This window comes from Taudactylus pleione, unplaced genomic scaffold, assembly GCF_031769625.1.
Source record: "Taudactylus pleione unplaced genomic scaffold, aTauple2 ptg000507l, whole genome shotgun sequence".
Taxonomy (NCBI): domain Eukaryota; kingdom Metazoa; phylum Chordata; class Amphibia; order Anura; family Myobatrachidae; genus Taudactylus; species Taudactylus pleione.
The window spans coordinates 1250587-1265768 of NW_028284909.1; the positions used below are offsets into that span (position 1 = coordinate 1250587).

The window sequence follows — 15182 nt, forward strand, 5'->3', positions numbered from 1 at the left end:
CCGCTAGCGAGTGGCTCTGAATGAGGGCCTTAATATCTTCATAGATTAAAATAAACACATAAATTAAAAAATTTATCTAAAAATATATGGACATAATATAGTACATTGACACTGGTAATGGACCAATTAATCAACAGTTGATAGAATAATATACGTGCATGAATTATAGTAAATAATAATGATAAATGAATCTGATTATTGGTAATCAATCTAATAAGACGTGGTTAATAGTCACAGTTCATCCCGGCCGGGAAACAAAAAATAGTGTGAATAAAAAGGTATACCTCTTGCGTAACTTTGGCGATGATGAGTACTCAGAGACGTGATAATTCAGAACAAATGTTAGTAATTCAATGGGAAGCTTGGTCTCATATAGGGATGACCGTGATGATGGTGAACAGCTTAGCCCATAAGCATCAGATGTATGTTGTCTGCCAAGGTGAAAAAAGTCACGGCAATGGTCCTGTGTGGAACAGCAAGCCGCCTGGTATAAAGGGTCTCCCGCGACGTGTGTGCCGTGTGTGCTGATGCCCAGCACTGTGGAGCGGTCTCCCACAGCACGTGCACTGGCCGTGCAGGTGCTCTGTGTGTAACGGCAGTCGGGCAGCTGTTCTGAGTGGCAGGAATAGACGTGGTGTCTGGAATGTCCATTGTGTTGTCAAAGTACCAATCAGCATATAACTGTCATGTTACAGGCTATATGTGAAAAATTACACTTAGAAGCTGATTGGTTGGTACTTTATCTCTCCAAGGTACATCTCCCCCATAGTTGCTTTTAAAAGGTTCCCTGCTTGAGCACAGGTATCTGATTCAGCGACTTTACCCTTAAGCTGGCCACACACTAGACCAGCTTACATCCAACCAGCCAACTAGTTGATTGGTTGGAATGAAAAACTGGTAAGGTATGAAAGCAAATGACAATCAGCAATTTGCTCTCAAACGCCGGAAAATGGACAAAAACTGTTGTTTGAACAAATTGTTTAGATCAAACATTTAACAAACTTGTCTGATGACCATTTTCGTTTTCTGGCATTTAGGAACAAATTGCTGATCATCAGTTACTCCTATACGTTACCAGATTTTCATTCCAACCAATCAACTAGTTGGATGGTTGGATGAAAGTTGGTCTAGTGTGTGGGCAGCTTTAGGCTAATACTTCTGCACTCTGATCAAGAAATGTCACCTTGAGACACAATATTGCTGCCTCCTGTTGGTGTCCATCTGCTTACAACTGCACTGGCCCAATCCATAACACACTGGCACTAAATAGTAGGTGTTTCTAAGCAAGAGAAAGGGTATATGGGAAACACACTGGAATATACTCTTTTGGGATTTGTCTTGCACAGGAAGGTCACCAGCTCATCCAGGAAAAGCCAGAGTTGGCCGGTGTGGTGAAGAAGAAACTTGAAGAGATCCGCCAGTGTTGGGTGGAGCTTGAATCCAGTACTCAAGCCAAGGCCCAGCAACTTTTCCAGGCCAATAAGGCCGACCTGGTGGTGCAAAATTATACAGACATTGGAAAAAGACTCTATAGGCTGGAAGAGCAACTGCAACCAGTGGAACCCATACCTCACATTACAGTGGTCAATGATCAGCTCAAAAAGCTAGAGGTAAGTCAGGCTTGTCTCCAAGTTACAATGTTTGCAATGTTCTTCTTGTGATGTGGTAAAAATAACTTCATGGATGGACTCTACTACTTGGCCTCCTACTTGTAGCAATTAACTAGTCGTAATAATTTGGTTGCATCCTTTTTATGTCTGCCTGCATTTGCTCAGAGCTGCTACCTCATCTTCTAATTTATATCCTCCTGGAACTCTCACAGAACTCATTTAAAGCTGGACTTCGACACACCTGATTTTCGGGGGGTTTCCTTCATGATCGTGGGTTTTTAAGTTAGAATACAGTTGATTAAATCCAAGTGGATCATTCCATTTGGCAGTTTATTTTGGCACCCAGACTTTTAGGCATCTGTACTTTTGCTTGTCCATTTCAAAGCTAGGTCAACTGGGCTCCAGTTCATCTTAGAACCAGGTTATATGGGCGCCATTTTGTTTGGCAGCCACATTTATACACCAATTTGTTTTCACATACTTGTTGGGATGTACTAAGGGCAGAAATGCGGTCAAACCCTTGAAAATGCAGTTTTCATGAGTTTGACCACAGTTCTTTTATATGTACTAAGCTTCGACCTGGTGGGTAACGCCATCTTTAGGCCTGGAGAGTACCTACCCTTCCCACTGGTGCAACGTACTCAAAATAAGCCAAAATGTAAAAATATAAATCACACAGACAAACAACTCATTTTAAAAATACCAGGGCACAGATAACCAGTCACATGCTGCCAGAAGAGCCGTCACGCCGACCACTCCACCGTGACTCAAACTGCTGTAGTTATTACCAGCACTGGGTGGGCACTTGGTTTTTTTCTTTATAATAATGCCATTTTCTAAGAGAGCTCATTGTACCCCCTCACTACCCTGCCAGACAGGGCGATGCTATGACGTGGACTTGTAGATTGTCCAATTTCTACCTTATCTGTCTAGGCCGGAAATTCCATGAACTCAGGGCTTTTCCCTGCTCCCGTCTATTCATAGAGTAAGATACCGTGGAGAAACGTGTTGTTTCTCCTGCGGCGTCCCCTCTTCATTCAGGCATCACATCACCATACTTATATATGTAAGAGCGATTCATGTAGCCACAGAACACATCATTTTCCTGTTATTTACAGATTCGCCATCTCTGAACGCCGTAATCTGTATGGTAAGGCAGGGAAGTGTAAAGGTGCGTGTACACAGGGCGATTAAAATGGACATCCACTTTATCGTCCATTTTTAACATCAAAACGATGAACGATAACGACGACGCGCGTTCCCGTGGGTCGTTCGTCATTATCGTTCATCGAGTAAACATGCAGGCCAACCTGACGATGTCGTCAGGTTGCTGCATGTTGGGGAATGGAGGAGAGAGCCCGGCGCTGAACGATATCGTTAATGAGCGGGTGTGCTCAATGTCATGAACGACATTGAGCACACCCTGCCGGGGGGACACTAGACGATATCGCTCAGGGAGCATATCGTCTAGTGTGTACGCTCCTTAACACTTACCTGTTCATTACGACACGCCTCTGTGATGGCTCCGCCCCCTTGTCTCCCATCAGCCAACGCTGCGGGCTTACTTGTGCACTGCGCATGCTCAGTACTTACAGTAGAGAAAAAAAAAAACGGCGCATGCGCAGAACATAGGAGGATCAGCAATACTATTATATAAAAAATGATAAACAAAACGGCGGGACGATCGTGGCACGAGCCAATATACCACACAGCCCTTACTCCCACAATATATATCATCCGTAGTATGTCTTAATACCTTTTCCAGTAAATTCAAGCCCAAATAACCTAGTGCCCAAATGATCTGATGCCCATTTTGTGACTCCAGTCTTATTGTGAGTATTTCTTAAGAAAATAACTCTTCAATTAGTTTTTATATTTTTATTATACCTACATTTCTATTAATAGTATTTTGAATTAATGTACTTTGCGCTTTCTACAACCTTGCCCTTGGCAATCCTTTATTACACTACTATTACATTTTGTATACTGTGGGCTCGATTCAATTGAACGTAAATTAAATAGCGCCGGGAGGGAGCTCCTGGAGATATTAAATTCAGCGCGCTGTTAGGTCGGAGAATGCCCGTTCTCCCGCTCCTCTCGCCTTAAACAGGGTGTTTAGTCATGAGAATGGGCGTTCTCCGACTAAACTTCCCGGCGCGATGCTGTTTTCGCAGCGCTAAGGGCAGAAAACAGCATCACGCCTGTACTTTTGTCAGATTTCAGAAGAAATCCTTAACAATGAGCTGAGTTGAACAGCTTCGGGAGCTCCCTCCCGGCGCTATTTAATTCACATTCAATTGAATCGAGTCCTATATATATATTTTTCTACACATAATATAGTCTCTCCCTGTGCTGTCAGCCAGCCTTTTTTTTTATAAGAAAATGGCAGATATGGAGGACAGTACATTGTACTCAACTGCACAGTTAAGGTCTGATTTAGGGGTATATTTACTAAAGTGCAGTTTTTTTTAGAAGTGGAGATGTTGCCCATAGCAACCAATCAGATTCTAGCTCTTATCTTCTAGAAGGTGCTAGATAAATGATAAATAGAATCTGATTGGTTGCTTTGGGTAACAACTCCATTTCTAAAAAAACTCACTTTAGTTTATAAAACCCTTATGCCGCGTATCCACTACGCAATGTTACTTACGACATCGTAATTGTGTAATCGGGCACTATTATGTCGGAAACGACCAAAGATGCACGCTCCCGCTGGTCGTTTTCGACATCAATTATCTACTGAACATGCTGGCCAATCTGCCAATAACGACAGATTGCCCATGTTCAGGGATGATTGATGTGCCTACACGGAATGATTAATCGTTCAGTGTAGGCACTGCAGGGGGAGCAGCAACGATGACACGATTACAATGATAAATCGTTCAGTGTAGGCACTGCAGGGGAGCAGCAACGATGACCCGATTACAATGTTGTAATCGTTCTGTTATGCCGACGTTGCATAGTGGATGTGCAGCTTTAGAGTTAGATTTGGAGTCCACCTTAGGTCTGTTTGTACCATGTAAAACTGTGACTTGCGTACAATGTGCTACACAACGTACACCTGTATCTTGAGTTCGAAGTATATGCTTATATTGTGTCCACTTGCACTTGTAGATGCAGGTCTGGGGCTTACCTCTGTAATGCCAGCACAGCAAGGGTATGGAGATGGAAGACAAACACACCCCTTGAAATGCGAGTTTCACGTATCTTAAAGATATGCATTTTAGGAGGGTTATCTTTGCGCACCCTCTAAACATAGTGCCAGCTTTACTATTGTAGATGATGGTGATGGCTGCACCTCTATACTGGACATATGTACAGATGTGTCCTTACACAACGATCCAGGTCCCATGCGCCCGAGCTGCACTGGGCTTGTCCACTCAAAACTGCTTCGCTCGACTGCTCTGATCAATTTGTGTCATTTGTTCATATATGTACGAATGAGTCTGAATCTGTGTAAGAAGGGCTGCGAGGCTGCGGCTTTTCCTCACGCCAAAGTTCCGTTGTGTATCACCTGTGACTTTGAACGTGTTTAAAACTAATTCCTGTGCGGTTAAAGTTGCAGCCCGGCATCTCCCGCACACTTCCAGCGGTGTTTTGCTGCGTCTTCAATGCCAATAAGATGCTACATTTATAGAAATATTTGCTACGTTACAGTACTGGGGCGGCTCAGCAACGTCGGCCATCTTGCGCTGTATGGTTTATTGCGTGTATTCAGTTACACAAGTCTTAAGATCTCTATAATCTATATACATCAAGATACATCTATGTCAATATGAGTGTACATACAGATTTACATGTAACCCTAAATCAGACCATTAACCACTTAACTGACATTTTTTCCCCCCAACAACCAGTCAGAAATGTTTTTCTCCATTTTTATAAAGTTTAAAATGTATTTTTAAAAATATATTTAAATATGTTATTCAAAAAAATATACCTAGGGTGTGTTTTGCACCCCCTTGTGTTTATAGTCCACCATTATGGTTTAGGCCAGGGGTTCCCCAACAGTTAGGTTTTAGAGATATCTCTGGTTGAGCACAGGAGACTTATACCCCTTTTACACCAACCTAAATGTTCCGGGTTGATGCGCATCAACCAGGGATTTTTGTCTGTGTAAATAGATCCACACCGTGTCCAGGGACCCAGGTATCAAACTCAGGTACTTGTCAGGGTTGGCCACGGGTCGTTCCCGTGGCACCCTGCAGTGTTAACGGCGCACTCCGGGTCATGATTACACGGATTGTGCCGCATGCCGCCCAATTGGTCGGCTTCAGTGGCGCTTGGAGATGACATCATCTTCAAGCGTCCACTGCAACGCAGGAAGAGTTGTGCCACTGCAGACCCGACTCAGGAATATCCTGGGTCAGCGCCGCAGTATGAAAGGGGTAAGTTCCGGGTCTGATCAGGATTGGAACTGTTTCAAACCTCCAGGTCAGACCCGGGAACTTTGGTATAAAAGAGGTATTAATTAATACCTCAGTGAATTTGATTTAACCATCTGTACTAAGCCATGGAAATCTCTAAAACCTGTTGGTTTTAGAACTGTTGGGGAGCCTTGAGGACCGCGTTTGGGAACCTCTGGTTTAGACGCATGCTCCCCGGAGTGCTGTTCGCACGACTTTCTGGACCGCGGTTTCGGGAGTGATGTTGGCGGTCACAGTCCGCAATGTCGCTCCCAGGGGGCCGGAGCAGGAGATCACATGTGCAGAATGAATTTCCTCCATTACAGACAAGGGAAGCAGAGGGACGGCACTAAGGCATGGAATGTGACCTGGTCAGGTAAAGCACTCCTGGCTGCGTGACCATTGGCCTGGCGCTAGCGCATGGGATGTGACATCCCATGCATTAGTGCCATGCCAGTGGTTAATGTGCATGTAATATCTATCATTTTATGCTCTATCATGACATAGGACACTTTACCGTTATAGGGCCGGATTCAATTAGAGGCGAAAAGTCGCAGCCGGCGAAAAATATTCTCTGCTGCAATCTTTTTGCCTCATTCGCCTGTTTGGATGCAAAGTTTTTGCGTACTTTCACAATGCGCGTTCCCGCTTTTCACCCTATTCAATTGCAAAACAGGCAAACTCATATGTGCGAATGGCGAAACTAGCGAAAAGGACAGCATATTTTGGGGAAATCAGTCTGTACCCCATAAAAAGCCTAACTGACCCTGGAAATCAATATAGAAGTGTATAATCACACTGATAAAGTATTTTGGGTTCTTAAATTGAGTCAAATGGCTGTTATATGCATAAGAGTTGAAAATGTATATTTTCCAAATGTTTAGGGTAAAATTAATAGTTGGATTTAATTTGGGGGTACATTAAAATGGGCGCTAGTGTATTTTTGAGTTAATAAAGTGCATTTTAAAAAACTGCAAACCTAAAAACACCTGTCCCATCCATACAGCACCCCCAAAATACCAGACCCAGTACTTTATACCCATTTTCAAACACTTCTTACATTTTCACCCCAAAAATGAAATGTCTTTTTTAGGGGGGATGAAATGTAATTTTTTTTTGCCTATTTAGTCAGGGATTTTGCACAGTTTTTCTCCTGCCTCTGGGTGGTGAAACGTTTTCGTCTGTGGAGTTTTCGCACATGCAAAATCGTCCGGGAATTGAATAGCGCAATACGCTTGAATGTGGCAAAAAGTTTGCATCGGCGAATGCTTTTTGCCAAACGTGACTTTTTTGCCTCTAACTGAATCCGGCCCATAGGATGAATTGATGTTTAAAAGACTATTAAAGTACACAAATACAAGTTGCCTTATTTAAAACCACATTAATAAAATGTAACTGTGCTTAGTGCTCAGGCTGCAAGATACATATTTGAGATAATGTTGTTACTCTACAGATATTTTCCTGTACAAACCATACTACGGGCCAAATGTAATAGGGCACGTGTTTTGTGCGAGGCAAACTCGCACATTCTGGCACATTTACAATGTAAGAGATGTCCCGTGACTCACAAATGTCATAGGATGCGAGTTTTAGGGTCCCATTTTGACTCGCATGTGAGTGCATGCGAGTTAAAACTGCGGGAAAAGGTGCGAGTTACACAGAGACATGCACAGGTCAGTGAGATCCGTGCATTCTTCTGTGTTAAAAAAAACTATAAAAGTGTAAATGTAAAAAAAAAACCACATTGGGTCCCTCCATAAAAGCACAATCAGCACCGGTCTTATTTAAGCCTGCCCTGGTTATGAAAATACAGGGGGGGGGGCATGGAGACGGACATAGGGTTCCCCCATACTTTCAGCAATCGGCACCAGGCTCAGTGAGCCAGTCCTAGCTGTGGAAATACAGGGTACAGTAGTAGGTGTCCCCCGTATTAACCACAACAGGCGGACTAGTGGGGGTGTAATGCCACAGCCATGGGATCCGCTTCATCACCCCACGCTAGTCAGCCCAGGCCGGGGATACTGGAGAGGTGAGGACCCCCCCAAATAAAGGGCATCTCAGACCCTATTATATTTAGCCCTACCTGTGAGTAATCCTACTGATTGTGCAGAAAGTATCTGATAACAGAGAGCTATAGCTTACACAACCAGTATGCATAGGGTGCCAAACAATGCATGTCAAACCACCGTCTCTCTCTCTATATATATTTGTTAATGTTATTAGTGGATCTTTTAAACAAGGCACCTTGTATTTTACTTAATTGTTATTTAATGTCCTGAAATTCTAATGCTATATTTCTACCTTAGTGTGGCATAAAAACACAAAAAAACAGTTAATAAACCATCTGATTATCAGTTTTGGAATATGAGTATTGGATGGAATTATTATTTGCTTCATTCTTTTTGCTGTCACCAGTAATTATCAACATAAGACTAGGGTAGGTGGTAGCATTAGTCCCCCAGTCACTTGAGGCTTAAAAACGTGGTCTCTTGATTGTATGTCATTAGTATGCATTAGGGGGGCAATTCAGTGCGATGCACGCAAAGTGCCACCAGAACTTCTGAGCGAAGGCAATCCGCAAGCCATAGCAGGAAAATAACCAAAGATCTGCTACCATAAGTGGTAATGTGCGTAGTGATGTCAGGGGGCACACTTGCATTAAATACAGGGCTAAGTACTAATATGCTGAATCTGCGTACCACACTGCCGAGGTCCAGGTACTGCGCATCCCCGGGAAGGTACGCTTACGTCAGACAAAGATCAGAATTCAGCTGTCTACGTTCTCATGCACATCATTCATCTCATTTTCCCTTTTTAACAGCATGACGCAGACACCCTCAAGTGTCCATCCCAACATCACAGTGCAGTTTCTTCCCAGCCCATTGCCTGATTCTCGGTACAGTAGTTTTTGTGTGTGTGTATTTCTTACTCTACCACCCTTTCATTTCTGCTCTCCTTGTGCTCTTCTCTTGGCTCCGGACTCCTTCCGCAGCCATCTCCGGTGACATGGTTCAATACTTCTTTACTTCTGCAGAAAGTGTTTCATAAGATCCCTCCAGATAGAGCATGAGTGGAGGTCACTAGAGGACACCAATGTGTCTTATTATAGCCTCTTATATTTAGTCACAAAGTGAGATCTGCTACCTGTATATTTTGTTGCAAGAGATAAAGATCGTGTACTGGGCTGCTATTATCAGAGGGGGTCATATACCAAGTGCAAAGCAAGTGACGTGCGCACGTGAACTTAGATTTTCACCAAAGTGCATGAGAATGCGGAGCAAGGTTGCAGGGATTGTGGAGCAGATTCAGGGGGTATGGGCAGTCCAATAGCGTACCCTGTACCTGCAGCCTAATTAATATAAGGGTTTCCCCAACCCTTAGGTAACAAATTGACATACAAGAGGACTCTCCTGCACTGGGTGGGTACACACATAAAACATGTATGGCATGTAACTGGGCATTCCCTTACACACCCATCTAGAGCGAGCACATATGCATGTATCTGGGAGGAGCCACAAGGATGTCACAGATTAATAACGTAGAACTGGTAACTTCAGAATAATTAGCATAGCATAGGAATAACCCAAACTGGTTAAAAAATAATTTATTTATAAATGACTTTTTTTTTTATAATACACTGAAGTGCCAAAAGTCATGTGATAGATGCCTAGTATCATGTAGGGCCCCCTCTAGCCCGGCTAAGTGCAGCAACTCAACGTGGCATTGATTCCACAAGTGGACAGAAGACCTCTGGATAGGTGTTGATCCATGTGGAACCACCACCAGCCTGTATGGTGCCTTTTTGACAACTGAGGTCCATGGTCTGGATAGCTTGCCACAGCTCCTTGATATTTGTGGGTGCGAATGGACTTCTCCACCACGTCCCATAATTGCTATTTTGGGCTCATGTCGTGTGAACGTGGTGGCCAAACCATTGGTCAGAACACTCCAGAATTCTCCTTAAACCAATTCTGAACAACTTGGGATTGATGACACAGTGAATTATCCTGCTGGAATATTCCATTGTTGTGGGGGTACATGAAGTCCAATAAGGACTGCAAATGGTCATCAGGCGGAACAGCACATCTAACCTATGCCACGTGAACACACCCCACACCATTATGGAACTACCACCAGCTTTGATGGTGCCTTGTTGACAACTGAAGTCCATGGCCTCATGGGATCTGGTCACAACCAAACCCTACCATCAGCATGAAACAACTGGAACTGTGACTACCCACGTCACTTGTTGCCAGTCCTCCTGGATCCAATTAGCGACGGCACAAGTCCAGGTGAGGCGTTGTGTCCGTTGTCGTTGTGTTAACAGGGGCACTCTGGTGAATCTCCTGCTCGCATATCCCATGGAAGCTAAATAACCCTGCACTGACCTGCTGGATATGCGTCTGGTACCTCCTGCATTGAATGTGGATGTGATTAGAGTCAGTGTCGCTTGTTACCACAGACCATTCTGGACAGACGCCGCAAGTCCCGATCATTAAGCACCCGTGGTCAGCCATGGTGGGTGGTAATGCCTTCCATCAGGTATTCCCATAGATGGAGGAATGTTGAATGTCAGCACAACTTCGGAAATGGAATGTCCCATCCATCGGGCACCCACTATCATGCCCTGTTCGAACGCCAATAATTCACGTCGCCTTGCCATGGGCAGCCTGGCCGGTGTTCAGACTGACTCACGACATGTCATATTACAACTGGGCATTTCCAAGACGTCACAGTACGGTGCAGCCGCCTGCCATTACCTTTACATACTGCTATCTCATGACTTTGGTGCTTCAGTGTACATTACTGTTCTGTCCTGGACAAACGTGTTATGTTAATATAATGAAGACCCTTTCCTTGGGCGCAGCAGCGGATCGCTGAAGCGGCTAGGAGGCGTCTATTTACACAGGGACGCCTCCTGCAGCATTAGCATATTTTAGCACTGCTGCTGCGTCCAGAGACGCAGCTGCTGTGCTAATAGCGTACATCTCTGGTTAGGGTTAATTTTTTGCCGTGCTTAAGTTGCAAAGTCCATGGTGCGCTAAGGGGGCTATTTGGCACGATTTGAGGATAGGTGTATGTGGACACATCTGTATCAGTAGTGATCTATAAGACTATACAGTTAATATACCAAACGTAAAATATATGAGCGAGGACTATATGCTTCTTTGTGCACCTGGCATTAGCACCCCAAGCAACATGCCGCTATTATCTAGCTTGGAACTGCTCCTGTAAAATGCTCTGCAGGTCTGGCTAGAGGATGGGCTAAAGTGATAGTGTCACTCCAGATTCCAGCCTATTAGCACTTTATTAACTTCCACCCACATTATTAATGTCAACTTCCCTTTATTCCCATAAAATACGGCTTGTTGTGGGAGTTTTTATACAGTTGCCTAGAGAGGAGCTCCTGTATGTAGTAGACCTGGTAGGCACAGATAGTACCCCATTGACAGTATAGACCAGTGATTCCCAACCTCGGTCCTCAAGGCACACTAATACCCCTTTTCCACCTAAATTCCGGGTCTGACCCGGAGTTGGAACAAAGTTCCTATCCGGATCAGACCCGGAATTTTGCCGGCGCCGACTCGGGATATTCCCGAGTTGGCGCCTCTCTCACCGGAGTCGGGTCTGCATAGACCCGGCTTTTCCGGAGTGAAAGTGGTCGCTTGGAGATGACATCATCTCCAAGCGCCACTGAAGCTGGACCAATCGGCCGGCTAGCAGTGCACTCCAGATCATCGTGACCCAGAGTGCGCTGTTCTCACAGCAGGGTTTCACGGGTTACACCCATGTTAAACCCTGCTAGTTACCTGGGTTGGATTGCCGGGTCACTCGACCCGGCGATCCCACCCTCTCCCCTTTTACACCAGGGAGCTGCCAGGGTTAACCCTTCAAAAACCTGGGTTTAAGGTCCGGTGTAAAAGGGGTATAACAGTCCTGGTTTTGGTGATATCCATGCTAAAGCACAGATGGTTTAATCAAAATAACTGAGGTACTAATTAAGTTGCCGGTGCTCAAGTATGGCTCTCCTTAAAACCTGGACTGTTAGTGTGCCTTGAGGACCGTGGTTGGGAACCCCTGGTATAGACTGTTTCCATCAGAATGTATATAAAAAAAATCCTTTTTGCGCAGGGTAATACAAACCAACTTGTATCTCATTGAAATAATCAAATTCACAAAACAGAATCTCTCTTTTGGCATGTGGGCTCTTGACTAGGTGGATTCTTGCACTTAGCAATCAAAGCTTCCATCTTCCCAGTTCAACCTATTGCTCCATGCAAATGTCGCACCTCCGCCAATGCTGCCATCTTGGCCCGCACATCCATGCACTCCCTTGTACACGTGTGCTTTTCTGCAAAAACAGGCACCTGTAGTTACAAAATGGCATTTGTGCTATGAACCCACTGTTTTGCACTGGTAAATGGTCTTTAGGGGTAGATTTATCAAAACTTCTAAAGAGAAAAAATTGAGGTTTTACCCAATCAGATTGTAGCTATCATTTTATAGAATGCATTAGATATATGATAGATAGAATCCGCTATGGGCAACACATCCATTTTTTCTTTTAAGAAGTTTTGATAAATCTCCCCTGTGAGCAGTGTTTCCCAAACTCGGTCCTCAGTGCATCATAACAGTCCAGATTTCAAGGGTATCGATGCTCGAGGAAAGGTAAATTAATTAGTACATCGATCATTTTGGTTTTAAACATCTGTGCTCAACCATGGATATCCTTAAAAGCTGGAGTGTTAGGGTGCCTTGAGGGCCCAAGTTTGGAAACTACCTCCACAGTTTGTTGATGGCCCACGAGATATTCTACAAGATTCTCGGCTCTGAATTTGCTCCTTTGGTGCAGACAATGGAGTCTCAGATGGAGGAATGGTACAAGGAGGTGGGGGTGCTGCAGGCACAGATGGCGTCTCTCCCGCTGGATGTGGTGAGCCAAGAGGCCGTGAGCGAGAAGCAGAATGAGGTCGGTACTAGGATTGTGCGTCTGATCGAGCCCCTGAAAGAAAGGAGACGGATTCTTCTGGCCTCCAAAGAAGTTCATCAAGTCACCCGGGACCTGGAAGATGAAATTGTGAGTACATGACGGCTGACTGACTGGTCTCTGTTTGTAAAGGAACACCCCACATGTCAATGTAAACCCCATTTCTTACAGATTAGTGTAAACCCTGTGGAGGAACAGCCACAGATCTTTTAAAGTGATCACTGCATATATCACTCAGGAGTGATGGGTAATAAAAATAAGAGCATTTCAGGAGACCCTTCTCTTGTACGGTGATCAGAGCTAGCACTGTGATTCAGCACTGTACTAAGGGCCTGATTCAGAGCCGCTCGTAAGCGGCCGCTCGTTTGTTCCGAGCGATGTTTGCCCAACTGCGCATGCGTACGGATCATAATACGCATGCGCGAACCAGTCATTGCGGCCAAAAATAGTTTGTTCGCTAAATAGCGAATCCCTGCTATTTTGAGTGACAAGAAGGGGCGTATGTGGGTGGTAACGGGAAGGTGCTTGAAAACGGGGAGTGGAGATCCGAACGCAGGCGTGCTTAGAGGTCAAAACGGGCGTTTTATGGGTGTGCATAATTAATACAGCAGCGTCATTGACCACGTCACTGGGTTATTTTATAGTCAGAACTGCTCGCAAGATTGTGGTAGGAAAAACCAACCACAAGAATAGCGAGCAGTTCATAGGCTGGTCGATGTACTCGATTAATCTAATAGCGGACATGACGTAGGATGCGAGCGGCCAGGGGGCGTAGTTATCCAAAAAACGACCGCAAGTTTTGTTCGCTCGTTCATAGAGGGTTCAGAGCGAACGGTTCATTTGAATAGCCACCCCTTTTTCCTGAACGACCGTCCGCAAATTGCGTTCGGCTCTGAATCAGGCCCTAATATCACTTCCATCTTGTATCACTGTTAATGCCATCTGAATTCAATCTTTGACAGTTCTGGGTCCAGGAGAGGCTTCCTCTCGCTACGTCTAAAGAACACGGGAGCAGCTTACAGTCCGTCCAGCAGCTCATCAAGAAGAACCAGGTGATTGCAGAGATTGTTATCTCATACAATGATTGTGAACCAAGCTCTCCCACCTTCTTTGTATTGGGAACACTTGTGATATTTATGTTGTTTATTAACCTTTATTTATATAGAGTCATACACATCACTCCTGGTCCCTGCGGAGCTTACAATCTATATTCCTATCACACGGACACCCACACTATGGCTAATTTTATCAGGAGCTAGTTACTCTCTCTTTGATGTGTTACAGGAAGTCAGAGGAAACCCAGGCAAACGTGTGGAGAACACACAAAACGTCACACGGATATGATCCTGATCAGAATGAAGCCCATGACCCCAGAGCATCAGTGCTAACCACTGTGCCACAGAGGGGCCCAGAACAGCACTGAGCTTCACTTGACAGGATAAGGGGAAAGATTAAAAAGGTTTACTTTACACACAACTAGTTCAATTCAGTGTGACTAGTCCATACAGATTTGCCTGAAGTACGTCCACCCAAAATAATTGATACATTATTTTGGTTCCCCAAGAATAGGCAATGACTTCCATTCAGCAAGCTAGCTATGTACCCAGCGGGCACTAAGTGCCCCAAGTTTTATATTTTGTTTACTTTTGTGACACTTGGAGGAGGAATGGGGCACAAGCCATTATGTTGCCTATGGCCCCGTGGGGTCTTAATCTGTCTCTGCCAAGTGTCCCTAACTACATGTTGGCTTCATTCTACTTTTTAGCCAAGATCTTACTTTATATTTATGGGCAGTTAAATAAAGAGGCAAAAAACCCAGTACCACCATACCCATTGTCACTGCTGCACCCTTCATAGCAGCGCCCGGTCTCCTAACAAGAGAATTCTTCACAGGGAGATGAGGAGTCTCCTCTATTAAAGGAATGACTTTACCAATGTAATTCTAAAATATATTGGGTCACTGTAAAACAAATCTGTACTAATAATAATACTATGGACATCTGTCTCTGCATAATAGCCTTACGTAGCCCTAAATATGACTATCACAAACTTTGGACCTGATTTTGAGCTGGAGTGATCGGTGCAGCGGATCTGATGTGCAAATGCTGGAGGTGCCGTCTTTAGTAATGAGACGCCCATCTCCGGCTTCTCAGATCCGCTGCATGTGTCGCAGACGCA

At 44.5% G+C, this 15182-nt stretch overlaps 1 protein-coding gene across 1 annotated transcript in view; it reads left to right on the forward strand.

The window, feature by feature from the left end:
- Positions 1 to 15182, forward strand: part of SPTBN4 (spectrin beta, non-erythrocytic 4) — a 172915-nt gene that overhangs the window by 129835 nt on the left and 27898 nt on the right. The window contains exons 22-24 of the mRNA XM_088450123.1: positions 1347 to 1610; positions 12870 to 13094; positions 13967 to 14056. Of these exons, the coding sequence (XP_088306249.1) occupies positions 1347 to 1610; positions 12870 to 13094; positions 13967 to 14056 (579 nt within the window). The remainder of the gene's footprint in view (positions 1 to 1346; positions 1611 to 12869; positions 13095 to 13966; positions 14057 to 15182) is intronic.